Genomic DNA, 27,281 nt, shown 5'->3' with positions numbered 1-27,281 from the left:
TAATCAGCTGTAAGTGGACTCTGCCCTAATAAATATGGACCAACAATTAACTAAGTTGCTAACTTATAACCGAGCTCCCAGCTCGGTTTCCTGTGTGCTTTTGACACAAGAGTGCAATGGAATGCTCCTGATAGATCATCCTTTCTCGCAGGTTTGAAATATCATGCCACATTAAATAACAACATTTTACATATTTGGACAGCAAAATCAAAGCTATAACCATCTAAAAGCCTTCAAATGATACCAGGTGAAAGCAAAATAGAATTTGTCATCCTGAAAGCTTTTGTGCAAAGGTTTGTAGAACCATTTAGAAAAAATACAGGATGGCATTTGCAGAAGTCTGAAAAGGCCATCGTATTTCAACCCACACTTGGGGAGACTTCTCCTCCCATATAGTACTCACTTGATTACAATATGTGTCACTATAGCTAATCACATTTATTGACAGGACTCTGTCTGATGATTTATTATTGGCCTTTATTGATTATTAATTATTCACCATGCCAATCCATTGTGGAATAATGGACAGATATGAATGGTTTGATTTTTTTTTTAGAAAATCCCTTTCTTTAGTACTGTAGAATATAGAACATTATATTGATGCTTTCAGTGCTTTCTCCCACGACTGGAGCAACCCTAAGCACTTCAAGGAGGATGAATGGGGAATTGGTTGGACTGGCTGACAGAAGAAGAATCAGAAGTCTGAATTAATCAGTCTTTCTTTGTCTCTCCTTCCTGCTCTTCCCCAAAGTGAAAACGTAGGAAGAGTCTCAATGAAGACACTTTCTCTCTAGATAAGGAATGGTTGGAGAGCTATAAAAACAAACACTAAGATGATTCTGGAGAAATGACCTCAGAAGGCCCACAGTAACCGGAGCAGAGACTCTTAGGCATATGACTGCCACAGAGATGAAGATTTGGAGAAGCAACAGCAAGTGCACTGAGGTCTCAGGCATAGAAGCCAGGAAAGCAGTGGCAGACACTACAGGAAGGTGATGCTGTAAACAGCTGTATGCAAGGTCAAGGCTGAATGAAGGACAGTGGATAAACTAATCCAGAACCTACTGAACGGTGTAGCTCAGATAAGAAGTGGGAGTTACTGAAAACAGAAAGGACTACTCAGCAAAGTTAGAAAGAATCCTATTTCTGTAAATCCACCCAATAAACATAGTTAAGAACAGACATATTTGTTATTTTAAAGATATTCTCGACATGAGTCAATATTGTGAGAATATCAGTAGTGTGAGAATGGAAGTAAATGAGAGCGAAAAGTTGATGGGTAATGTTTTTAATTGGTATATAGGGCAAAATGTAAAAGTAGCTGATCATACCTGAAAATATGTAAACTGAGAGTGGTAGAGGTCTGGATAAATATGAAGAGTGGTTCCAATTACAAGCAGCAACTCAAACTTGTGAAGAGATGAGCTGATGTATCCTGTGAAACCCAAACACCAGATCTTCAGGAGAGCTTCTAAATCAAACAGAACTGTAAAAGCAACCTAGACAAATATATAAAACAAGAAAGATGTGTTCAAAACACTCAGTTAAATTAACAAGTTTCTGTGTCATGATGTCTATCAAGGTTTTGTATGGCAAAAATAAAGATCTCCATAATATTTAACAAAAACATTCATATCTAAACAGAGTAAACAATAAATAATAAATTTCCTCATATTGGCTCATATTTTTCCATAAAATGTACACTTTACGATATTTTCTGAAGTTTCAACACAGACATGTGGATTCCACAGTTTGGAAGGCATGAAATAATAAATCCATCCAGTTGACCTTTCATTTTGTGTATACAGATGAAAAGGAAAAAAACTGATGAGAATTTTTTTCAAAATGTGAAACAACACATATGAGCTGTCTGACGAATTTTAAGAGATCTAAGGAACAAAGCAAAATTTAAAGACCTCTTGTTTGAAAATTGCTACTTCAATTTTCTAAAACATCCATAGTAAAACAGTTGAAACAGGTAAAAAAGGGGTGATGGGGCTTAAGCGTTAAAACAAATTAACAAAAAGAGGAAATTCAAACTCAGTCCAGAATTGGTAAATTTTCACGATTTTAAAGAGATGGTGTTAAAGAAGTTGAGCAAAGAGAGTAAGGTGGAAAGTTACAGGGGAAGAAATCTACTTGTAAGCATTGGATGACCGCGGGATTCTTCCAGAGGCCTCTTCTGAAATATTTACACACTAAAATGCATGATGTTCAGCTTGAAAAAAGGGAGGCAATTTTGCATAGGTTTATATCTTAAAAATTTATTTTCTCTTTCTTCTCTCATTACTGAAAATGCTTCTGACTAGACACACTTCTTCCTCACCTGTCTTCTTAATTTACCACTGTATACATTCTGAGATACTCTCTCCCTCACTTCCCAGCACCCAGGAAACCCAATGGAAAAGATGTTTTTCTTTGACTCAGCAATTTTCCTCTCTGACCTTTCACATACTTTGGGGCTTAAAAGAGACACTGAAATAACATTAGGTGGCATCTATATACAACTAATACTTTCAAAGTGCTGTGCAAACATTAACAAAATACAGGTCAAACCTCCTTTGAGCGAAAGCACTACTAGTCTTTTAAGATGGAGAGATTAATTGGCTGTGGGCCATAAGGTTTACTGGACTTGGCAGGGGATAATGAAGTTAGAGAACAAGATTTTAATCCTGAATCTGACAGTGACAATCTCTGGGATGAGATCTCAATCTCTGGGATGAGATGCCAATCTCTGGGATGAATCTCTCCCTTAAGTAATTACGTTATTTAAAATTTAAACTCTCCAGTCCATCAAAAATATATTTATCAACATGAAAGAGGGGTTTTGTGTGATAGCTAAATACAATGTCACATATTTTATGTGTACAGACTGTCACAAGCAGGAGTAGAGAAGGAAGTTAAACACTGGAGTTTATGTTCTATGTTTATTCCCCTAGTCCACACAGCTGTTTATGAGCAGTGCTACCAGCTATATTATATGGCTTCCTCAAGGCATGCAAAATAGTTATCAGGCTTCAAATGTCCTGCGAATGATTGAATCAAGGTGAAATGCTTCAGAGCACTCAAAAAATTTCTTTACATTAGGAAAGAAATACTGCTAAGAAATATTTGTGTGATTTCAGGCATACAAGGATCCATGCGTAGGGATACTTTCATGCTCATCTTCTTGAATGTATCTGGACAGTTTTTCAGCCCTTGTTCTGATAGCTCAAAGAGCTCAAGGAGAACAATGAGCCAAGTTTGAAGAAACTACCCCTCTACCCCTTTACATGAAAATCTCTACCTGAAACACAATAAAAATGTTTTATCAAAAATTTTAAAATGAAAGCTCATTTTTAAAGGAAAAAACATCTAATTGAGTCCTGAAAGAATAAGGGGGGGGTGAATTAGGAAAAATGGAACAGTGGATAGAAAGCAGCTGGAATTCAGCTTCAGAGCAGGTGGAATAACAATGCCATTTAAAAACACACACACATACATACTTCAGAGCACACAGGCTTCCTATCAGGACAAGAACTAACAAATACGATGTTAAGTGTATTTTAATTTATTCTAAAAATGTGTGGGCGGGATCATTTGCATTTTACATGCTTGTCAAACGAATTCAAACCACTAGTACTTAAAAATGTATCAAATGGTTTGCATAACATCTGATTACATTTATACACCTGTCTTCCTGCTGACAGAGCTTGTATTTTTTCCTTCCTTGTAATTAATTACAGGAGAAGGTTCAAAATAACTGACTAGAACTTTTTGTTAGGTGTGAAATGTAATACAATTTTGTAGACTTTTTAAAAAAATCTGAAATCACTCCTTTCATTGCTGTAGAGACAGGGGAAAGGCAAATTCACAGAAAAAGCAGGTGTGACACATGAGCGGCCACCCTCCACCAGGTTGCCGGGTTGCTTTGGGGAGGCCAAAGAGGAGGTACCAGGAACGGGCTGCTTCTCTGAGGGCTACCTCCCATTCAGTCACCTGGAAGTTTTATGGTATTAATGCCGCCTTCCGCAACATTAACTTTTACCAGTAGCCCCTTAACATTTTTTTGCAGAGGCAGAGCTCAGCGTCAGCCAACATCCAACAGTGACAGACCCAGTTAGTTTTCTTTGTAACTGTGGCTTACTTGAAAGCTGTTGGGAAAGACAAGAATTCTTCCGAGCAGGATCAGTGGGATTAAGGGCACAGACCTCCAGCACTTCCCTTGCTACCAGATTTGAGACAGCGCTCAATCTTTCCTTCGGCCAGGACAGGGCAAAGGCTACACAAAGGCAGCAGTGCAAGGGGACAGACTGCAAAAGGAACCTAGGAGGAAGTGTATAGGAGCACCCGGTTTTGAACGCTGGTTTTCAGACCCTTTAAAGCAGTACCTGTAGGAATCTCACAAGTCTCCAATAAGACTTCTAGTCTATAACCTCTTTTAATGGAAGACAATGTGGCAGTTGCATATAAAAACAAACATCCATCAGTACTCTGTCTAGGTATTGAGCAGGTAAAGTCAACATCCTCAATAACAGTTACCAAAATGAGTTTGAAGCTCTACTCTTTCCAGGTTCTCAGATACCGCATTCGGGTTTTGAGTCATCCTGCTAAAAGTCTGGTTTTGCTTAACCTGCAGGGCTGATGTATACAAGTTGAAATGCTCATCAGAACCTCTAATTTACTACCAGCTATACAAAATTATGCAACCAATGGGATATGAGTTTAGAATTGATTTCTTCTATCTTTTTGTCTAACATTTGCCTCCTTTTCTCTTGAGTCTGTCTTCTGTTTCCAACAAGGAAAATAGTGGGTTTTTTTCTTGGTAATGGGTATCTACTACTGGGTCACAGAAGGAAAAGGCAGGGACTGGGAGATGTTCCCTGGGAACTGGCGGATGAAGTTGCTAAGCCATTATCCATCATATTTGAGAAGTCATGGCAGTCTGGTGAAGTTCCCACTGACTGGAAAGGGGGAAAGCATAACCCCCATTTTTAAAAAGGGAAAAAAGGAAGACCTGGGGAACTACAGGCCAGTAAGTCTCACCTCTGTGCCCAGCAAGATCATGGAGCAGATCCTCCCGGAAACTATGCTAAGGCACATGGAAAAAAAGTGACAGCCAACATGGCTTCACTAAGGGCAAATCGTGCCTGACAAATTTGGTGGCATTCTACAACAAGGTTACAGCGTTGGTGGATAAGGGAAGAGCGACCAACGTCATCTACCCGGACTTATGCAAAGCATTTGACACTGTCCCGCACGACATCCTTGTCTCTAAATTGGAGAGACATGGATTTGACGGAGGGACAACTCGGTAGATAAGAAATTGGCTGGATGGCTGCACTCAAAGAGTTGCAGTCAACGGCTCAATGTCCAAGTGGAGACCAGTGATGAGTGGCATTCCTCAGGGGTCAGTACTGGGACTGGTGCTGTTTAACATCTTTGTCAGCAACATGGACAGTGGGATTGAGTGCACCTTCAGCAAGTTTTCTGACGACACCAAGCTGTGTGGTGCGGTCAGCACGCTGGAGGGAAGGGATGCCATCCAGAGGGACCTTGACAGGCTTGAGAGGTGGGCCCGTGTGAACCTCATGAAGTTCAACACAGCCAAGTGCCCAGTCCTGCACATGGGTTGGGGTAATCCCAAGCAGAAATACAGCCTGGATGGGAATGGATTGAGAGCAGCCCTGAGGGGAAGGACTTGGGGGTGTTGGTTGATGAGAAGCTCAACATGACCTGGCAATGTGCGCTTGCAGCCCAGAAGGTCAACTGTATCCTGGGCTGCATCAGAAGAAGTGTGGCCAGCAGGTCGAGGGAGGTGATTCTGCCCCTCTACTCTGCTCTGGTGAGACCCCACCTGGAGTACTGCATCCAGCTCTGGGGCCCCCAACATAAGAAGGACATGGACCTGTTGGAGCGAGTCCAGAGGAGGGCCACAAAGATGGTCAGAGGGCTGGAGCAGCTCTCCTGTGAAGACAGGCTGAGAGAGTTGGAGTTGTTCAGCCCAGAGAAGAGAAGGGTCTGGGGATACCTTATAGCAGCCTTCCAGTACCTGAAGGGGGCCTACAAGAAAGCTGGAGAGGGACTTTTTACAAGGGCATGTAGTGATAGGACAAGGGGTAATGGCTTTAAACTGAAAGGGGGTAGATTTAGACCAGATATAAGGAAGAAATTCTTCACTGTGAGGGTGGTGAGGCACTGGAACAGGTTGCTCAGAGAAGTTGTGGATGCCCCATCCCTGGAAGTGTTCAAGGCCAGGTTGGATGGGGCTTTGAGCAACCTGGTCTAGTGGAAGGTGTCCCTGCCCGAGGCAGGAGTGTTGGAACTAGATGATCTTTAAGGTCCCTTCCAACCCAAACCACTCTATGATTCTATCTCAGTAACTTCACTTAGATTTGTCTACGGAATTTAAGTGGATGTATTTCTACAGTTCTAGGCCACTATAACGTGTGGTCCATAGAATGGACCGAATGAGCTATTTTATTAGACCATGTCTGCTCCTAAGGCTAGCAGCCTCCAAGATGACTTCTGGAAGACGTATCAGAAAGCCAGATCTGTTTGCTGTAATCTGTCTGGCTATTTCCTTTAGCAAAGGGAAACCCCAATGCTGTTGGATGCTCAAGTAAGCTCCCTCTGAAGGGAAAGCTTTCTGCAGCCTAGCCTAATGGAAACGACAGAGCAACAGCAGTGCACCCTGCTCCAACCAGCCTCCCTCACCAAGGAAACAAACCAGCCACTGTGCAATAATCTGCATTGTTTGAGTATTCGTCCTCTTCAAGGCTCTTAAATACAATTTCTTTGTACGCCCTGTGCTGCAAAGAACAAGTTTCACAATAACCGAGTACGAAATGACACCAGCTTATCAATTTTTCCTCTCTCCCAGGATTTTTTTTACTCTTCTGCTATGGTATTTTATACCTCCTCCTGTAGGATACTAGGGGTTTGTTCTTGTTTGATTTTTATAGTGTTTCTAGTAAAAGTATCACAGGTTAAAAAAAAATAAAGAAAAAACCACAAATGGACATCAAAAGAGTATGCCTTACAAATAGACAAAATACCTTTCTCCATTACAGACTAATTTACCTTATATACTTAGAAACATAAACATTTAGAATGTAAACAAATGCGTTTTCTGACAACCTCCCCACTAATAAATCAATAATCTAAGCTATGCAGAGACAGAAAAACATATCTTTAAAGAAAACCGGACATTGCTTATAGAACAGAATAATAATACACTAGTCTATGTGACATACTCATCTTGAATTATTAAACCCTGGCAAGTATTTCTGTTAGAAAAAAACCTCAAACCCTACACTTGAAATAGATGTTGAAGAGAGTGTTTCTAGCACTGATTAATAAAAGCATAATTATACTATATGTTCAGTGCCAAAATAGAAACAGCATATGCAGCGTTTCCTATTTTGAATATAAATAGAATTAATGTTATTTTATTAAGAATTCAGGCTCCACTTCCTGTATCCTGGGCATAAAGCAAAAATGCCTACCATGAAAAGTTCATGAACTCGGGCTTTAATGCGGACTAAATTATTTGTTTCGGGCCTAGGATATTGTACCGGTTTTGGCTGGGATAGAGTTAATTTTCTTCATCGTAGTTTGTATGGTGCTATTCTGGATTTGTGTTGAAAACAGTGTTGACAACACAGTTTTCGTTATGGCTGAGCAGTGCTTGCACAGCATCAAGGCCTTTTCTGCTCCTCACCCCACCCCACCAGCAAGGAGGCTGGGGGTGGGCAAGAAGCTGGGAGGGGACACGGCTGGGACAGCTGACCCCAACTGGCCAAAGGGCTATTCCATACCATACGGCGTCATGTTCAGCATGTAAAGCTGGGGGAAGAAGAAGGAAGGGGGGGACATTCAGAGTGATGGCGTTTGTCTTCCCAAGTAACTGTTATACATGATACTGCTTTCCTGGAGATGGCTGAACACCTGCCTGCCAATGAGAAGGAGTGAATGAAGTCCTTGTGTTGCTTTGCTTGCGCATGCAGCTTTTGTTTTACCTATTAAACTGCCTTTATCTCGACCCACGAGTTGTCTCACTATTACCTTGCCAATTCTCTCCCCATCCCACTGGGGAAGAGTGAGTGAGCAGCTGCGTGGGGCTGAGCTGCCTGCCGGGGTTAAACCATGGCAGAGATTAAAATGAGTTTCCCGGTCCTCATTCTATCCTCAAAACTGTGGGTTTTTCGAGGGTTTGGACTCTGGTGCTACCTTTAACTTTTCTTTGCTTTCATTTTTGTCCCAGAACTGGTGATGTCTCAGCTTCATGAGATTTTAAGAGATCAGATACAAACTCTAAAACTAAGATAAATTAAAAAATGGGTATCAAGTCAACCTCCTTTAAAAAAGGGAGATTCATAAAGCATCATAATGTTATGGACTAAAGGGTTTAAAGTTGGGCACTTGAGCCTGACTCTCAAATGTATTTAGACATTTAAAACCCCAAGAGTACAAATCATCGAACTCCTCTGGACTCACAAGGAATATACTGGTATCATGTCCTCTAGCCTAAGAATGTGCCCTCTGGCTCCAAAGAAGGACCGTGTAATTATTGAAGCCAGGGAAACTGCAGTAACCATAAAGCTAGACATGTGCCCAATCCAGGCAACCACGATCAACACTTTCAGAGAACCGATCTCGGTGAATTTCAGCGCTGGTGGCTTTATACTCAGCTAAAGTGACAATTCACAGTGCCCATGGAAATAAGTATTTTTAATAAAGAATGCTACAATACTGAGTTCACTCTTGATTCAGGAAAAACAAATATCTATTTGAAGCTATGCCTGTACATTAGTACCAAAGACTTCAAATATTTTTTTTTTAAAACTGAATTAAATAGTACTAAAAAGACATGTAGGCAAGGTTCTAGTATCTTTAGTGCATGCTTACAGTAAAATCCTTGACCAGATAATGACTCAAGCAGGCTCCCTGCCAGAACGTCACTTATAAACTTTTTACCTCGACTTCACTGGTTCAGGAGCACGGCCTCCTCCTTCACCAAACTCATGACTAAATGGTTTTTTTGCAGTGTGCTCTTGAGGTTACTGAAGCCAGGTTATTTGCAACACTGTTTTGGTCATGCTTAAGGACCTTCTTGCAGCTAAGTATATGTCGAATAAAGATGATTTAGGAAGAAGTACTATATTCTTTAAAGACAGTGTTTTGTCACTTTTTTAAAGTTAAATTCTTCTGGATGTTACACTCCTGCTAGAGAAAGATAGCAACTCAGCAGCCATGCATTGCCTGCAGATGTTAAACTTAAGCCTCAGCTCATTACCACTGACATTTTGTTTGAGGAAATTACCTTTCAAAAGGTTGTAAGATAGGGCTGTCAGCCATTGTCAGACAGAGGAACTTGAACAAGTTAGCAGAGAATTCTTGGAATGCTTAAGGGAATAAAAAAACTACATACTAAAATGTGCTTGACATTCACATTTTCTGCTTTAGCTTATCTCGAAAAATATCCAGATAGTCATTTCAGCATACTCACCTCAGCTAGGTAAAATTCATCATATTGTCTCTTAAAATTTTCTCCTTTATAGTAGTTACTAGCAGCAACAATCACATCTACAGCCACCATGCTTAGTATGAACATATGAAACACGGATGACCTCATCATTTTCTGCAAAAGAAAAAGAAAATTTTATCATCAAAATGACTCAAACCACATGCATTATAAAGTTTTATTACACTGTCAAAACATAATCAGCTATAATAATATGTGCAAGTTGGGTTTTTTTTCCATTTTTTATTTGCCAACTGACTACTTACTGAAAGTTTATCATTTAATATGATGTCCATTGCTCTAGAATGTTTTTAAAGCATAAAATGTACTACTAACTACTCAGTTGCTCTTGGTTAATACTCCTTCATTATGATTTATTCATGCAATGAATGTTCTTTGCATTCTTAATGACTTATTGTTCAGGAACAAGTAACATCAATTCTATCTTGTGCATTGCTTTTGCTCAAGAAAGACAAGTAATATGGGATGCATCTGATGTCAAACTATTGCCTAAAAGTATAAAACATATCTACATATAGTAGATATGCACATCTGGGCCAATGAACTGTGAAGTACTTCACAGATAATTCATGTATCTGTGCACTCAATGCTTTGTGTCACTGCTGCTGCAATCCCACAAGAGAAAAGAGAAATGGAGGCACGCAGCACTGGCCAGAAGTTGCCAAAACATCCATGAGTTGCCAAAACGGTATTGATAAGAGGTATGCCAGAAGTTCAAAGAACTAACTTCCAGGCCCCCACCACAAAGAGCATGGACTTATGATTTACCCTGAAAACTTAACCACTACCCTCACTGGGCCAGCCACAGCTGTTCCAGTAGAAGCTAGAGCCAAACAGGCAGAATGGAGTGTTATTTTACATTAAAACATCTTTGAATGAATGGTCACTAATATCTATATTTTTTACAATCTTTCACAAGTAATACAGTTTATGTCTTTAATGCTTATTTGCAAACACAACATAAGTAAGTTATGCACCATTGTGGTTCCTTGTGTTTGTGTGTAAATTTTAAGTTGTGTTCATATTGGAAAAGGCCATTTTTATTTGCTCCTGAGTTTATATGTAAAAGTGCCTGACAAAATTTCAGGAAAAATAAAACTCAAAATATAGAAGAACTCTGCCTCTTCTCAACTTCTTCCTAAAGACTCTGTGTCCCTGTACTGGTTTATATTCACACAATCACATAATCATTTAGGTTGGAAGGGACCTCTTGAGATTATCTAGTCTACCCCTGCCTGCTCAAGAATAGTCAGCTAGAGCAGGTATTCCAGGACTGTGTCCAGTCAGGGTTTGAATATCTCGACAGGTGAAGACTCCACAACCTGCCTGTGCAACCTATTCCACCGTTTGGCCACCTTCACAGTGAGAGAGTGTTTTCCTGTGTTCAGATGTTCAAAATTAGGCAATGTCCCAGTGGGAGACAAAAGAAAAATAAGATCACGGAATCTCTGAGATTAGAAGGGGCCTCTTGAGATCATCTAGTCCAACCCATCTGTTCAAAGCAGTGTCACCTAGAGAAGGTTGCTCCGGATCACATCCAGTCAGGTTTTGAATATCTCCAAGGATGGAAACTTTACAACTTGCCTGGGAAACCTTGTCCTGTGTTTTTACAGTGAAAAAGTTTTTCCTCATGTTTAAATGGAGTTTCTTGGTGTGTCAGTTTGTGCCTGTTGCCTCTTATCCTACCACTGGACACTATTGAGAAGAGCGTGGCTCCATGCTCTTTACTTCCTCCCAGCAGGTATTTTTCCATACTGGTAAGATCTCCTCTTGACCTTTATTTTCTCCAGGCTAAACAGTTGCAGCTCTCAGTCTTTCCTCATATGAAAGATGCTCCAGCCCCTTTATCATCTTTGTGGCCCTCTGCTAGACTCAGTCCAGTATGGCCACATCTTTCTTGTACTGAGGAGCCCAAAACCGGATACAACACTCCAGATGGCCTCACCAGGCCTGAGTAGAGGGGGATCACCTCCCCCAGTCTGCTGGCAATGCTCTTCCTAATTCTGCCCAGAGAGTTGTTGGCCTTCTTTGCCTCAAGAGCACACAGCTGGCTCATGTTCAACTTGTTGTTCACCCGGACCCCCAAGGCCTTTTCTGTTAAACTGCAGCTGGTTGATGTCAAGCCTGTACTGGTGCACACAGTTATTCCTTCTTTGGTGTAGGACTTTGCTTTTCCTTCTGTTGAACATCATGAGGTTCCTGTGTGGTCAGTTCCCTAGCCTATCAAGGTCCTTCTGAATGGCAGCACAACCATCTGGTGTATCAGCCATTCGTCCCAGTTTTCTATCATTTGCAAACTTACTGAAGGTGCACTCTGTGCCATCATCCAGATCATTAAAGAGGGTGTTGATGAATCATGAATGGCCTTCCAATAACATTGGCTGGCTCCCTTAGCAATCATGGGTGCATCCCATCAGATTCCATAGACATCTGTATGTCCAGTTTGTTTAAAAGTTTCTTAACCTGATCCTCTTCCACCAAGAGTAAGTCATCATGGCTCTAGACTTTCTCATGAGTCTCAGGAGCTTGGGATTCCTGAAGGTCAATCTCACTCATCAAGATGGAGGTGAAAAAGGCATTGAGTACCTCAACAATTCCCATGTCACCAGGTCCCCTAACCCATTCAGCACCAGGCCCACGTTTTTCCTAGTCTTCCTTTCGCTGCTTTTGTATCTGTAGAAGCCCTTCTTGTTGCAGTCCATGCCCCCTGGCAAATTCAACTCCATGTGGGCTTTGGCTTTACTAACCTTATCCCTCCACTCTCAGACAGAATCTCTGTATTCCTCCTGAGCCACCTGGCCCTGATTCCACCTCTTGTATGCTTCCTTTTTATTTTTGAGTTTTGTCCAGAGCTACTTGTTCATTCATGTGGGCCTCCTGTCACATTTGCTTGATTTCCTGCACTTGGAAGGGGACCACTTTTGAGCTTGGAGGAGGAGATCCTTGAAAATCAACCAGTTCTTCTGGACCCTCTGATCTCTAGGACTGTACTTCATGGGATTCTTCCAAGCAGACACCTGAACACGAAAAAGGGTTGTGGGTCTGTCTTTTGGCTTTGTTCCCTCCTTGCAGGATCCTGAACTCCACAGTCTCATGGTCATTGCAACCAAGACTGGCCTGAACCTCACAACCTGACCAGTTCCTCCTTGCTTGTAAGTATGAGATCCAGCCAGAACACCTGCCCTCATCAGCTCACATGTCCTAGGAAGTTACCATCACTGCAATCCAGAAATCTGGATTGCCTCCTGCTGTGTTGCCTTTCTAGCAGATATCAAGAGTGGTTATATTGCCCCAGGAGAACCAGGGCCTGTGAATGTGAAGATGTTGTAGAAGAATGCAAAAATTAAGTAACACACATTTTTACATTTATAAAGATATATTAACATGTTAGAAGGTTCATATATAGAGTTGTAAAATACTGTCTCAGCCTTTAGTGAGCTGAGGTTGTTATGTTGATAAAGAATTGTCCACATTTACATTTTATGTTTAACCCTGCCTGCAGCATAGCGTCTTGACCTTCATACTACTACTTCATGCTACTCTTCATACTACTGGGTTTTTTTGTGATCAAATTAGAACACAATATGGTATGTATGGGAGGCTGCAAGGACTAGTACTTGTTCAGGCTTTTAGCAAAGACTTGTACCTGCCTACAGGAGCATTCATCCCCTGTTGAATTCCACTGGTGTTTTAAGGTAGTTTGCTTAAATTGAAGCTGAGTCGAGACTAAGCACATATTTACAAGCATTCAGCTAATAGGACCGCCTCTTGTCTTTTAATATCTGGACTTCTTGTGCGAATCACTGATAGCACTGCAGACAGAAGACAGCTCAACCCTCATCATGCAAACTGGCGTCCTTTTGACCCTAGTGCCATAAAATGGTTGTATATTCCAGTCTAGAAAGGCAGGCTTAGGAGATAAAGCCTGACAGTCAGAAATTTACAGAACAACCCTGGGCTAATACCAATGCCTAAAGCACAGTGAAGTCACCAAAACAGAGTGGTTAAATGAGGTCTTGCTTTTATTCTTAATTCGCGAGGCAAGCTATAAGAATACAATAATTAAAGATAGGGCTACTGACATCAATCATGCATTTTTGTCAGTGGTGTGATTCAAAACAGGTAGCATCGTATCTGTTACATTTCTATTTCACACAAGTTCTAAACATAGTCTCTCTGCATATTTTACACTGTATTTTTAATAGTGTCAGAATTTCCTCCCTAGTAATGAAGTATTCTGCCTCAATTGTGAAAGGACTTGCTAAAATAAACTAGTAAGTGAGGCTGTAAAATGCACTTTTCTCTCCCTTCACAAAAAACAACAGGGAAGCAAAATGATAATATGGGAGGAATAAAAATGCATAAACCACCTTGGTATACATGTACATACATGCATACTTCCTCATATAGTCTGTACATTTGGACACTCATAAAAAGATTTTCCAGTGGTATATTTAATGCTGGAAAATAAATGACAATAACATCAATAACATATTAATCGCAGTATGATTCAGTAAAATTCAGTAAAGCTTCTTGTCAATTACTAAAGGTTGCCTTCCCACCTCAACTGAACTGAAAGGAGATGATTTAGCTAATAGAGAGTATTATGTTGGCATAACACAATTCAACACCAAGATAATCAGGAAGGAGGTTCAGACAGGATACAAGCTAGGCACAGGCTACCTAAAGGCAGGAACAGCTGGCTGAGGCAGCAAATTAGGAGATGGCTGTGGCAGGCAATGTGAAAAGCAGCTAGTTGCTGGCAGAAAGACAGAGAGCCCACAGGGCCAGCAAGGTGGAGGTATCTGAGCAAATACACATGCACAGCAAAAACACCGTGCCGAGGAGACCCAAAAAAGAAATTCATTACTTTTAAATCCCAGGACTGGCCGGCTCACGGGGGCCAGATTGGCATCTGTGTTTCTTAGTTTTTTCTACAGCATGTCAGAATCTAGCTGCTCACTTGTCATGGATGCTATGTGTGATAAGCAGCTTTCCCGTTGGCCTCTCAGAGACCGACTGCAATGTCCTTAGGAGATCAATCACAGCGCTCGAGCCCACACGCCTACTGTGCCCAACTTCCCCCCTACTTTAATCTGTCTTAGTTTGTTCTTTCTGCATCACAGAATTTTAATTTGGATTTGTACCCTTGGAATGGTTCAACCGCACCTCTGCTGTAATGTTTGACCATGAGAGTTCACTGTCTCGTTACACGTTTCTGTGTTTGGAACGCGGTCTAAGAGAAACCTGAATTTAGCCCACAGCACTTGCCCAAGCCTTAAAAATCATTCTGGATCACCGGATCAGCAGCATGTCATTTGGTTTACAGCCCTTTTCAGAGCACACAGCCATGGAAAATTCTCTGCGCAAACTTGAAAGAAGAGACATAATGCCAGTTTTTGTTCTTGTTTAATTTACTGACCTTTTTCAGCCCTCGGATGTGTGTTTCTTAAACTGTGTAGGAATAAGATGAAAGAAATGTTCTGATGTTACTGTCAGCCAGTTGCATGATGGGAAAATTGTGTCTAATATTAAATTGGACTTAAGATTAGCTGTGTTGAGGCAGTCTCAAGTGAAATGCCCTGTTGCTGCCGTCAATCAGCTACAACAGTGAAGAATTTCTTACATTTACTTCTAACGCTGGCATCTGGCTTCGTGCAGGATGATGAGTCTCAGTGTCCAGGACGCTGTGAAGAATGTGGATGGCACAATGCATTAAAAATGCAATGGCCATAAAAACCAATACATGACAAACCGTTAACGATCCAAATTCTTTCAGTGTTTGGAAATGCACAAAGGAGTTGAGGGTTTGCTTTGTGCCTAGATGGGAATTTCATGAAAGCAGAAAAGATTTCTAAAATCCTACTCATTTACTTAACATTAGGAATGTGCTTGTTACAGCTGAGGAACTCTAAACGAAGAATTATACGTAATATCCTGGATTCACCCAAAAGCTCAAGTAAGCAAGGACACTGGAATTGCTGACAGGAGGAGCCTACCTGGGTCACTTAGTCTTATGGAGCATTACCATGCATGGCCTAAAGCAGTCTTCTGTCACTCCAGGAGTATCAGAATGGGGTACATAGCTCCAGTACTCCTTCCACCTTCCTGCATGGCAGAGGGAGGATGAATGACATAAACTAGCCTTTGCCAGCTCACTGCCATGGAGAAAATCACAGCAGCTGCCACCTTACACAGCCAGAGCCACACAGACCCTGGCTCAGGAAAGCAGTCACTAAGCAAACTAGAATAACTGAAGATGGAACTACCTTTTCCTAAGGCTAAACCGCTTTTTGGGGCTTGATATGTACATCAGGTCATTTCTTGTACCACCATCCTTTACGTGGGATTTTTGTTTCTAGTCTATAATAGATCTCACTTACTAAGCAAGCAGGTAAGTGTTGCAAACTTCTAGGGTCTGACTGACTTAATAATAAAAGAACATACGGGCCGTGTTACCCTGATATTACTAGCTCAAAACTGGCCAGGCTGGTAATGTTCAATATTACCATGCGAAACCCTGAAAGAGGTGTCTTCAAAGGGCTCAATGGTTTTAGTTCAGACCTACAGAAATTCAGACTGCATTTGACAATACTTAACACTCTTGGTGATGGTCTAAGAAAACAAAAAATGAAGACAAATTGGCTTGAAGAATAAAAAATTACCGACAAAGCCCTCAAGCTTATTAGTACTGAGCAAGACATGGTGCGGATTTGATATGCAGAAAAGCTCTGCTTATTTTGGCCATTTAGTGTATGAAAAGCTTAGAATGGATAATTGTCTAACGGGCAGGGTAGCTCTCAAAAGTACCAAAGCAATTAATGAACAGTGTAAACATCATTTAACTAAAATACTTTGATAATCATTATATGGGTAAGCAGCTTTTTTCCCAATTTTGATACTCTTGAATTGTGTATTCATCAGCACATAACTGTATGAAAAATACAGTTGTACCTGTATCTCTCTATATTTTAGATATACTTTAACACTTCATAAAACAATAGCATCTCCTCCTCCATGTTTTAATAGGATGGCTCAGGCAAGTTACTTGCTCCCTTTTCTCCTTCATTGCTTTTGCTATTTGCCCAAGGAAGCTAGGTCCTGCTAAAAGATTCCAGCCAAGCTTCCAGCTATGGCTGTTGAAACACCTTATACTGGCTACATGATTACTGTGATTAATTTTGTATCTATCGCTATAATGATGTTGTAGGTTATTTGTACTCATGTCTACGGGAAGACCATCCTCTCTGGTAGCTAGAGTAGATTTTCATTTGTTAAAGTTGTTGTTTAGATGTGTACAAAAGAGTCGGGTGATATTTTAAAATGGTTATCAACAACTGAAAAGGTTACATTTGTGCTACTCCAGTCTTTTTTACTTATGGGCCTTGTCATGGTTTAACGCCAGCCGGCACAAAGACAAACGCCATCACTCCAAATGTCCCCCGCTTCCTTCTTCTTCCCCAGCTTTTTATGGATATCCCATGACGCCATATGGTATGGAATAGCCCTTTGGCCAGCTGGGGTCAGCTGTCCCAGCCGTGTCCCCTCCCAGCTTCTTGTGCACCTGGCAGAGCACGGGAAGCTGAAAAGTCCTTGATTTAGTATAAGCACTACTCAGCAACAACTAAAACATCTCTGTATTATCAACACTGTTTTCAGCACAAATCCGAAACATGGCCCTATACTAGCTACTATGAAGAAAATTAACTCTCTCCCAGCCGAAACCAGCACAGGCCTGTTGCAGCCTAGACGACAGCGCTGCAGTGGCATGAAGGCAAATATGAGTCCCAGCGTCTTTCAGTGCACAGCACCACCATGGCTTGTGGCGGTGGTACGCTCTGCCACTGTCCTATGGCAAGTCCTATGGCGATTTCTTAAAGCCCCATTAGCTGGGGTCATATGAGCATCACAGAATACAGAACCCTTGTTCAGAAGAGCTAACAAAGCACGGCTCAAGTTCATTACAGCAGCACAGAAAACAGTCAAATAAGTCAAATGAAAAAAATGAAAATGTATTGCAAGTAAATTATCTTTTTTTTTTTTTGGCAATTTCTTCAGAGCTTGGACCACAACTTCTAAATACATATAGAGGGATCACAGGTTTTACACAACAGGCCCAGTTTAAGTTGTATGCATAGAATTCATACCACTAAGAAAGTGAAACAGTCACTCAAGGTGCTAGCCGATATAGATTTGATATTGAAAGCAGGAGACATCACATGCCTCAGAAATTATTATAAGGTCCTGGTCCTGGAAAAAGACTAGAAATAGCAAAGAAAACTTGACTTTTAGGATTCTATGCAACATGATTTCTAAGAGACACTGAGCAAAGATTCAGTCTTGGTCTAAAGAAAAGGGCAAGTTTTTTGATCCCATACAGGTTTAGTATACTTGTGGTGTTTATTTTGTCTCTTTTTTTTTTTTTTTTTTTTTTACAAAGTGCTTGAAGATACCTTGACTATGAAAGGAGCTTTAGAAAATCACATTCTATACACTGCTAATCATAGATAATTCATAGCATGAATAGGATAAATTTGATTTTCATCTTGTTGGTTAATGGCCATCTGAGCAAGTACAAAATTGTGAAATTGCAGGAAATTTTCCCTTTTGTTTGCAGAACATTGTAGAGCATTTTACAAGCTGTGTAACTAATTTTCTATAAACCATTTTGCTTTCAACTTACTTTATGACTGCCTGACAAAGATATGCTTGTAAGGAGAATTTAGCAAATTATTCTCATGCTCTGCAATCTGAACGTTTCTGAAAATTATTAAGCATTAACCACAAATTTTAAGGGAACAGGCTTATTAATATCTTACATTGATGCAGTTATATATCAGTGTGGGACATTAAAAAACATTGTAAATCTGAGATATCATCTACCGTATTTGAGAGGAACTTCCAGATGCTAAGACGACTTGAAGTAATGCAACTTCATTGAGGAAACAAGGTGAAGGGAGAGTTTTTAATTAAAGACGCTGAAAGGGGTGGCTTTTAGACACTGCAAAGAAAATAAGTCAGTAGTCTCAGCTCAGATGTTATTAACTTTGGTGATGGCATGGAGGCAGTCTTGGCTTTCCAATACAGGCTGCCTGTCCCAGTGCAATGAGAATAGGGTGATTCTTCGCCAGTTTAGGCTACAGAGACTTGCTTTAACAGGCTTTATGACAGCAGAGGAACTTTTCAGGGTAGTAATGTAGTAGAGATGAATGTAAAGACTCTTTAAGATCCACAGTCCAAAGAAAAATCTCCCTGGGAACTCTAGTGACTTTAAGATCACCTTAGCATACAGAACCTTCGTCACCAGTTGGTAATCACCAATACAGAAGGTATGGGGATATTCAAGGAAGCACAATGCTCCCCAAAAACCAAGTAACATTCTAACTCTTGCAAGTTTTAGAATATGGAATTGGAAACCTTTCTATAAGTGTTATCTGGCTGCAGCAGAGGTGACACTGGCCTGGCAGAAAGAGCAGCATAGACACTAAACTGCCCTGGCTTGAAAAATATTCTATGCATTTCACTTTACTGTGCTTCTGTTTCCACCTTCTACCTCACCTGATTAGTATGTAAAACTCAAGATAGGCACTGTATCCAACTATGTGTTTTTACAGGGCCTCGTACTATGCAACCTCAAAATAAGCTGGAAATGGGAGTATTACCGAATAACGGCAACGGACATGCTGATATGTAAGCGGGGTCCTGCTTTTTGTGCTATCCCAATATGTTTTTTAAAGCAAATGTCATTTTCAGATTATTTGTAGCTAAAATCATACAGAAATCAGCAATTGCCAGGGACTGTCTTCCAATAGTCTAAATGCCTCTGTAATATTTGAAAATACAAGCAATTAATGAACCTGCCATATTGTACCAGACTCTCCTGCCTTTTTGCATAGCAAATTTTGATTTTAAAATAAAAAACTACTTAAAAAAGGCCAACTGCATTTTGGTCAAAGGAACGAAGTAAAGTCAGTAACACAGGAAGACTGAGAAAATACACACTTAGGAAGTAAATGAGTGGAAATAATCATAGAAAGCTTACTAACATGAAAAACTGTAAGATATGACTTTTCCAAGTAACCAAACTTTAAAGGCAAAAGTTTCTGTCAGAAATTAGATGGATACTTTTTTTCCTTACATTCTAGATTTGATAGCCAAAGTCCTATTTCTCCTATAGGGCTAAAGAATAAGTGTTGCACATGCTTCCTTCAGACTTGCTGCATCCTGTTAATTCATACCCTGCAATAACAGAATAAAGCAGTAGTACGGCTACACTCCTGTACGCCTCTTACTAAGAGTAGTCACTTTTCTCCTCCCACAAACTTCTAAGAGAACAGTCAAAAAGAGAAATGGTGACTCTTCTGCCCTAAATATCCATGAAATAATGGCTTCTTTGAAACTAAATGAACCTCCTCCTCACCAGTTTATAAATCAGCTAGCACAGATATGTCATTTTCTTTGCAAAAAGATAGAGAGGAAGTAAGCAGCCTTTCAGTGACTGCAATCTGACTTAGAGAAATGGAGAGCACCAGCTGCAACATAAAAGAAACCTAAAAATACTACTTAAATTGTTCGTGATAACAATAATGCATAGAGATTGTTACCTTCCCCTCAGATTTTAGAACTGTTAGTAAGTATATCATCACCTCAGCAGTAATTTTCTTAAAGCTACATACTAAGAAATGCAAAATAGAACCCAAATAATATGAATACAGATTTAACTGTTTTTCCTAAACATTGCAACACAGTCCCATTCAGAAAATGCAATGTGACAAAGTAATTATTGTATAAAACCTGAAATGAAATAGGCCAAATTAATTTTTGGTTTATATCTAGTGGCTTCATCTAAGCTGTAAGGGTTGAAGTGGACCCATACTTTACTAAAGTGTAATCAGTCACCTACCCGTCCTATGTGGATTAGTACACTCCCTTGCACCATAGTACTTTCAGAATGGAAGTCTACAAGTTCTTTTCCTTTCACAATAAAAAATACTTTAAATTTGCAAATTATCACTGATCTCTTAGCGGCAGCCTAGGTATCTGGAGTAGTTTCAAAGCACAGTGATAAATGCATTTAAGCTCAGGTACAGGAAGCGGTATAGACCCAATTTAACACTTCCACCTTGTCATATTATACATCACATATATACATAGATATATAAAAAACCCACAGAATCATAGAATCATAGAATGGTTTGGGTTGGAAGGCACCTTTAAAGACCATCTAGTCCAACCCCTCTGCCATAGGCAGGGACATCTTTCACTAGATCAAGTTTCTCAAAGCCCCATCCAACCTGACTTTGAACACTTCCAAAATATATGTACATATATGTACGCATATACATATATGTGTGTATATATATATATAATCATAGAATCATAGAACCATTTAGGTTGGAAAGGACCTTTAAGATCATCAAGTCCAACCATTAACCTAGCACTGCCAAGTCCACCACTAAACCATGTCCCTAAGTGCCACATCTTTTAACTACCTCCAGGGATGGTGACTCAACCACTTCCCTGGGCAGCCTGTTCCAATGCTTGATAACCCTTTTGGTGAATAAATTTTTCCTAATATCCAGTCTAAACCTCCACTGGTGCAACTTGAGGCCATTTCCTCTTGTCCTAGCACTTGTTACTTGGGAGAAGAGACCGACCCCCACCTCGCTACAACCTCCTTTCAGGTAGTTGTAGAGAGCAATAAGGTCTCCCCTCAGCCTCCTTTTCTCCAGACTAAACAACCCCAGTTCCCTTAGCTGCTCCTCATAAGACTTCTGCTCCAGACCCTTCACCAGCTTCGTTGCCCTTCTCTGGACACGCTCCTGCACCTCAATGTCTCTCTTTTAGTGAGGGGCCCAAAACTGAACACAGGATTCGAGGTGCGGCCTCACCAGTGCTGAGCACAGGGGCACGATCACTTCCGTAGTCCTGCTGGCCACACTATTTTTGATACAAGCCAAGATGCCACTGGCTTTCTTGGCCACCTGGGCACACTGCTGGCTCATATTCAGTGGCTGTCAACAAACACCCCCAGGTCCTTCTCTGCCTGGCAGCTTTCCAGCCACTCTTCCCCAAGCCTGTAGCGTTGCATGGGGTTGCTGTGGCCCAAGTGCAGGACCTGGCACTTGGCCTTGTTGAATATATGTACATACTTATAGGGGAGGCCAAATTTATAGCTGATTTGTGATGCTGTACTCTGTGAGTCACATTATAGTGGATGCATTTGATGTTATTAACCTACATTTTCTAAGTTTTCCTCTGAAAACTCAAGTTGTTTCAGTATCTGCATTATAACATTGTATTTACATATTGTTTCTGACTCCTCTAGATGTAATCTTCTATTTTATGTATATCAACAATGTTGACATTTCCTATGTTTGTATATTTTTATTTTGAAAATATGTTAACCACAAAAGGAAAAAAACATAATAATGTGTCATGGTTTAACCCCAGCTGGCAAACAAGCACCACCCAGCCGCTTGCTCACCCTGCCCGCCGGTGGGATGGAGGAGAGAATCTGAAGAGCAAAAGTAAAAAAACTCAGGGGTCGAGATAAGAAAAGTTTAATAATTGATATAAAATAAGATAGAATAAAAATAATAATATATTGTAATGAAAAGGAAAACAATGAGAGAGAGAGAAAGGAACAAAACCCAAGAAAAAAACAAGTGATGCAAGCGCCCACTACCCGCCAACCAATGCCCAGCCAGTCCCCGAGCAGCGGTCACCGCCCCCCAGCCAACTCCCCCCAGTTTCTATACTGAGCATGATGCCATATGGTATGGAATAGCCCTTTGGCCAGCTGGGGTCAGCTGTCCTGGCTGTGCCCCCTCCCAGCTTCTTGTGCACCCGGCAGAGCATGGGAAGCTGAAAAGTCCTTGACCAGTGTAAGCACTGCTCAGCTACAACTAAAACATCAGTGTGTTATTAGTATTATTCTCATATTAAATCCAAAACACAGCACTATACCAGCTACTAGAAAGAAAACTAACTCTATCCCAGCCGAAACCAGGACATAATGTCATGCTTACTGCGCAGCAGGACAGCTCCATCTCTAATACTAAATCTGTTTGCCATTATTCAAAACCTGTACTATGTATGAGCTGTGGTAAATAATATATTGCTCAGTCCTTCAGAAATACATTAAATATAAATTTGACAAGTAATTGATTATTACATGTGCTCCAACTTTCCCCCAAATTGCAGGGAAGGTGAGTGAGGAGAGAAGGAATTTGGAACCTACCTGCGCTGTAAGTTCTTTCCATGCCTTCAAAATTTCCATAACTTTTACATTTTACAACTCTAAGAGCTTCACTTCCAACAGTTTTCCATTAACACTTGTTCCTTGAATTATACACCTCTGAAGACCTCACCTGGAATGCCTCCTTGAAATTGCTTCAACAGGCTACTTACTCTTTAACTTACATTTCAATTCAAGAACGATGTCTTTGAAATGTCATTTATTAACCAGAATTAAATCAGCCATTTTCACTGTCTCTGTTTTCTTTGGCCTTTTATTTCTCAATTCATTAGAAGTGTATTCTTTTTATTTTTATGTTATTGCAGTAGTGTAGATTTACTAGACGCTTTATAAATATGAAGGAAAACATTACTCTTATTATAATGAGTAGCTCATGAGCTGAAAGGGCAATAGACCATAACATAAATATTGCACCACACCCTTCAATTGGTACTTACTCAGGATCAGCATGAAATCCTTCAGAATTCTTGGTATTATTTTTAGGATACAGCATTACCCATGTACCAAGACAGGTACAGTTGAGCTAGAGAGGAGTTAAATACACTGCCTGCCCTTCCCTTTTCCCCCTTTCACAGTTTAAATCACCTTCTCAAGTATTTAGCCTGGATTCAGTTTCAGCATGACTGCGTTACTGTGTCGACTCCCATGAGCAAACTGCTCATATCAAAGTTGTTATCTACTAATTCTGCACAGACTCTGTAGAAGAAATGGCTCTTCTGGGGGAACCCCAGCTCAGTGCTGTACGCATGTGCTTTAACCCAGCTCTCCTCACAACAGTGTTCACGTACCATGAGCGACTTCTGTGGGTGTTTTGCTGGTAGTTTAAAGTGACAGAGGGCAGAAGAGACCCGACACTACTCAGAATGAGTTGGAGGACTGGAAACATAAATTCTGCTGTTAGGAAGACTTTAGGGCATATCTTCTAGTTCCTTTAAGCTCATGAGAAAATAACATACAAAGCAATTCAGGATAAGCAGAAATTGAGTCTCTACTTGCCAGCAACCTCTTGTACAAGGATGAAGCACCATTTTGAATTCCGAACTACTTCTTGTTTCTTACATACTGAGAAAGCACTAACAAGGCCACATGTTTTAAAAGAAAATAAGAACAACAAAAGAAAAAAATAAAAAGAGGGGGAACAATTTTCTTCATTTTGAAGAAGTGATGGTGAAAAAACCAAAAATGAAATCCAAATGCTTCAAGGGTTCTCTGACATGGAAACAACAAAAAATACGTCCCTCTAAAAAATTCCTTTTCTAACATCAAAATATATGCGTGGAAGCATTCAGTTGTCTCTTTGGGACACCTTGCTGTCAGTATTTCCAAACAGCATGAAAACTTGGAAAATGACTTTCTAAGGAAGCAATTCCTCAAGGAAGGAAACATTTTTTTAGTGGGTTTTCTTTTTACTATTATTGTATTTCCCAGCCAAAGACAATAAGAAAAAAGCCTTCTTCATGGAAAAGTTTTATACTCAACTAGGGCTCCTTACCCTCTCTTAGTTCTTATTGCAGCTTTTTATCTCAGTACAATGATTATTATAGCATGTGTGCTTTGAAATTCTTTAGAAGGCTGAGCTGAATTTCAGTGCTTTTTCACAGCTCTTGTACTCTTGAGCTGTTTAAAACTTACAGAAGTACTTGATCAGCATTAGAAGTAGTAGAATACTTTATTTCTTTGATAACTTCCCTTCTGAACTAAAAACTGTCAAACGTGTGCTTTAGGCAGTTAAGACAACTCTACCCAGAATTAATGAAAATCTTTTCCTGGGTCAGACTAGCCATTTGTATCGATTATTGGTTTCTGATTACAATGCCTTGCCTAACAGAGTACATTAATCTTCTTGGTTACTATATGTACTGTACTTGTCTTGGGAACACAGTGTGCAATATAGTTCAGACTGGCAATAGCTACCTCCCTTAAAATACTTTTGCTTTTGGTCTTTATCACCTTTACACTTTTGTGTTCCTGAATGAGGCAACAAAAATTGCACTTCATACTAAAAGTCTCAGACCATTCAGAAATAGCTAGTCAGGTATGTGATGGGAAACATAAGGAACGTGCCCATAGTGGTACACTACAGAAAACCCAATTTTTAGAAAAAAATGTTTTTCTGAAATGAGTTACTTGGCTACATAAATAAACAGCAAACATTTTAATGGAATTTCCACCTTTTGATTAGAACAGTTTTTCCTTGCATTTTCCTTGCATAATTTAATTACCACACTCTATAACTTGTGATTTACATATAAAAGCAGAGATTACTTTGAAATAAATCAAATGCCCCATTAAAGAAGTGATCAGATGAATAATTAGAAGGAAAAAAAGACTTTTTTCACTTAGACTTAAAACCTACTTTCTAGTAAAGCTTTTTTCATTCAAACAAAACACGCAAAAGAGAATCATTGGAGTATTTCCTCCTAACTGAAATAGTGCTGGAAACTGCTGACAACTTATAGGCTCTATTGCCTTCAGCAGGGGGATAGCAGAGCTAATCAGAGATTTTGATTGCTATTAATGTGGAGGGCAAGGGGCAGTGATTGCCTATGTACTTTTTTTTTTTACAAAGCATCTGTTCTCCAACTTTACCAGCTAGACTACTTTTACTGCAGTCAAGCTGTGATATCCCTCCCCTCTTCCCTTCACTAAGGTAGACCCAGGGTTGTAGACTTGTCTAAACAAAGGGATACAGAAAGCCAACTCAAACTAATGTGGCTTGGATGAAATACAGTAGCATTTCAGAATGAAAGTAAGTTGATTCTAAGGTCAAAGATTTTCACATTTTTAATTGCTTCCCTCTCACAGGTAGTAGCACAAAAAAATTATTTCCCCACTTTTTAGAAAGGTCATGAAATTAAGGTTGGATTTGGACTGGACCACACAGGAATCCTGTTGTGTAAATCTCTTGCAGAGGCTGGAGTCATAGGATACAGGAGACTGCAGCCTTCTGGTTATTTTGAAGCTCACCTTTCCAAATTTAGTTGAACTCAAACTTAGTTGGGTAATTGAATGAGCAACACAGTAGCTCTTCAGTTTCATAACCACACACAAAGGTGACTTGTAATGGTCATTTTCAGCAAGTTCATCGTTCAACATTGCCAGCTTTCTTTTATAAGATGTTATTTTAAGAAATTTATTTAAAGCAAGAGACCTAAGACAGAGAGATTTTCTCAAGCCTAACATATGCACCATTAATCCAAATTTCAGTCCTCTTTCTTTGAAAATCGTCCCACCCCCTCTCCAAAAAAAACCCCAAACCACAAAGAATCTTTTAGAAACCTGCACACCATTTCCATTCTTTTGACTGTTTTTCCCAACAGGATTAAGAAGAGTTAAAAATGTAGCTGCCATATAAAAAGAGATAAGCATAATACATAGTGTTCATAACTATGGCATACTTAGGGCATAAAACCTAGCAGGTCCTTCAAGAGGCAAATCAACAGATGCACCAAATGCAGATTCTAGTGAGTCTTCTTTCAAAGGCTGGAGATTGTATGTAGGGGGATACAACTGCATTTTTTGACTCCTTTCACCATCACAATTGCTGGAGCTGTGTCAGCTTCTGCTCATCTATCTCCAGCAAACCAGAAGAGCAGTTTAGCTGCCGGTAGAGCTGATTTGCAACACTGACAGTTTTAACACCACCTAATTAAGAGCTGCTTTGCTGAATGCTGCTAGAGATGGATGGGATTACAGCAAAATAAATGGGATTGAGAAAGCAGTAAAGACACACAAGGTAATGTGTGATTTTGGATTAAAATGATAAATTTTGGGGCATGCCCTCAATACTGAGAAGCAACAGATGGATAGAAAGAAGTTGATTAAGTAAGGGAGAGGAAAGAAAATACATAACTTCCCCTTCCCACAAATTCTTGAACTCTTATGATGCTCTTCTCCCTATAACCCATCCTTTCAAAAATTACTCCCATATGTCCTTTATGAATTGTCACTTCAGAAATACTTACCTGATGTGAAAGCACACGGGGTAGGAATTAAGAAATCTTACCTTCACAGCAGGGGAAGGACAGAAAAGCAGAACGGGCGCAAAGGAGAACAAAGGGTTTAGTACCATGGTGAGCTTGTAAGAGTAGTCGACAGAACTGTGGGTGGCAATGATAGGGGAATTGCCATTCATGGACTGTGAAACTCATTCTAGGATAAGGATTTACGTGAGCCTCACTTCTAGCTCCTGCTCTTCAAGTGGTGAGTGCAGTGTTTGCCTGAAAATGTAGAACATTAAATCAAGTTGGTAATTGAGAAGGAAGAAAATTAAATAAAAGAAAAAGGCAGATTAAAAGTTTGCCATCAGCACATACACAGATGTTTGTAAAAGTTTAATTAATAAAAAAAGCTATAATTGTGAATTGATTTTGTTATATACCAAATCAAAATGAAGCAGCTAATTAGTAAACTAAATCTCTTCTAGTCTGTATGGTAAGAGTTTCTATTGAAGTTAACTTCAAAGGATTTCTTTAAAAATATGAGCATCAAACA

The 27,281-nt window shown here is 40.1% G+C and overlaps 1 protein-coding gene across 1 annotated transcript in view; it reads right to left on the bottom strand.

Moving 5' to 3' along the window:
• NALCN (sodium leak channel, non-selective) overlaps positions 1–27,281 on the bottom strand; it is a 256,162-nt gene that overhangs the window by 112,493 nt on the left and 116,388 nt on the right. The window contains 2 exon segments of the mRNA XM_075526265.1: positions 1,332–1,499; positions 9,491–9,622. Of these exon segments, the coding sequence (XP_075382380.1) occupies positions 1,332–1,499; positions 9,491–9,622 (300 nt within the window).

Source organism: Mycteria americana, chromosome 1 (assembly GCF_035582795.1).
Source record: "Mycteria americana isolate JAX WOST 10 ecotype Jacksonville Zoo and Gardens chromosome 1, USCA_MyAme_1.0, whole genome shotgun sequence".
Taxonomy (NCBI): Eukaryota; Metazoa; Chordata; class Aves; order Ciconiiformes; family Ciconiidae; genus Mycteria; species Mycteria americana.
This window is presented reverse-complemented; position numbering and strand designations above follow the sequence as displayed.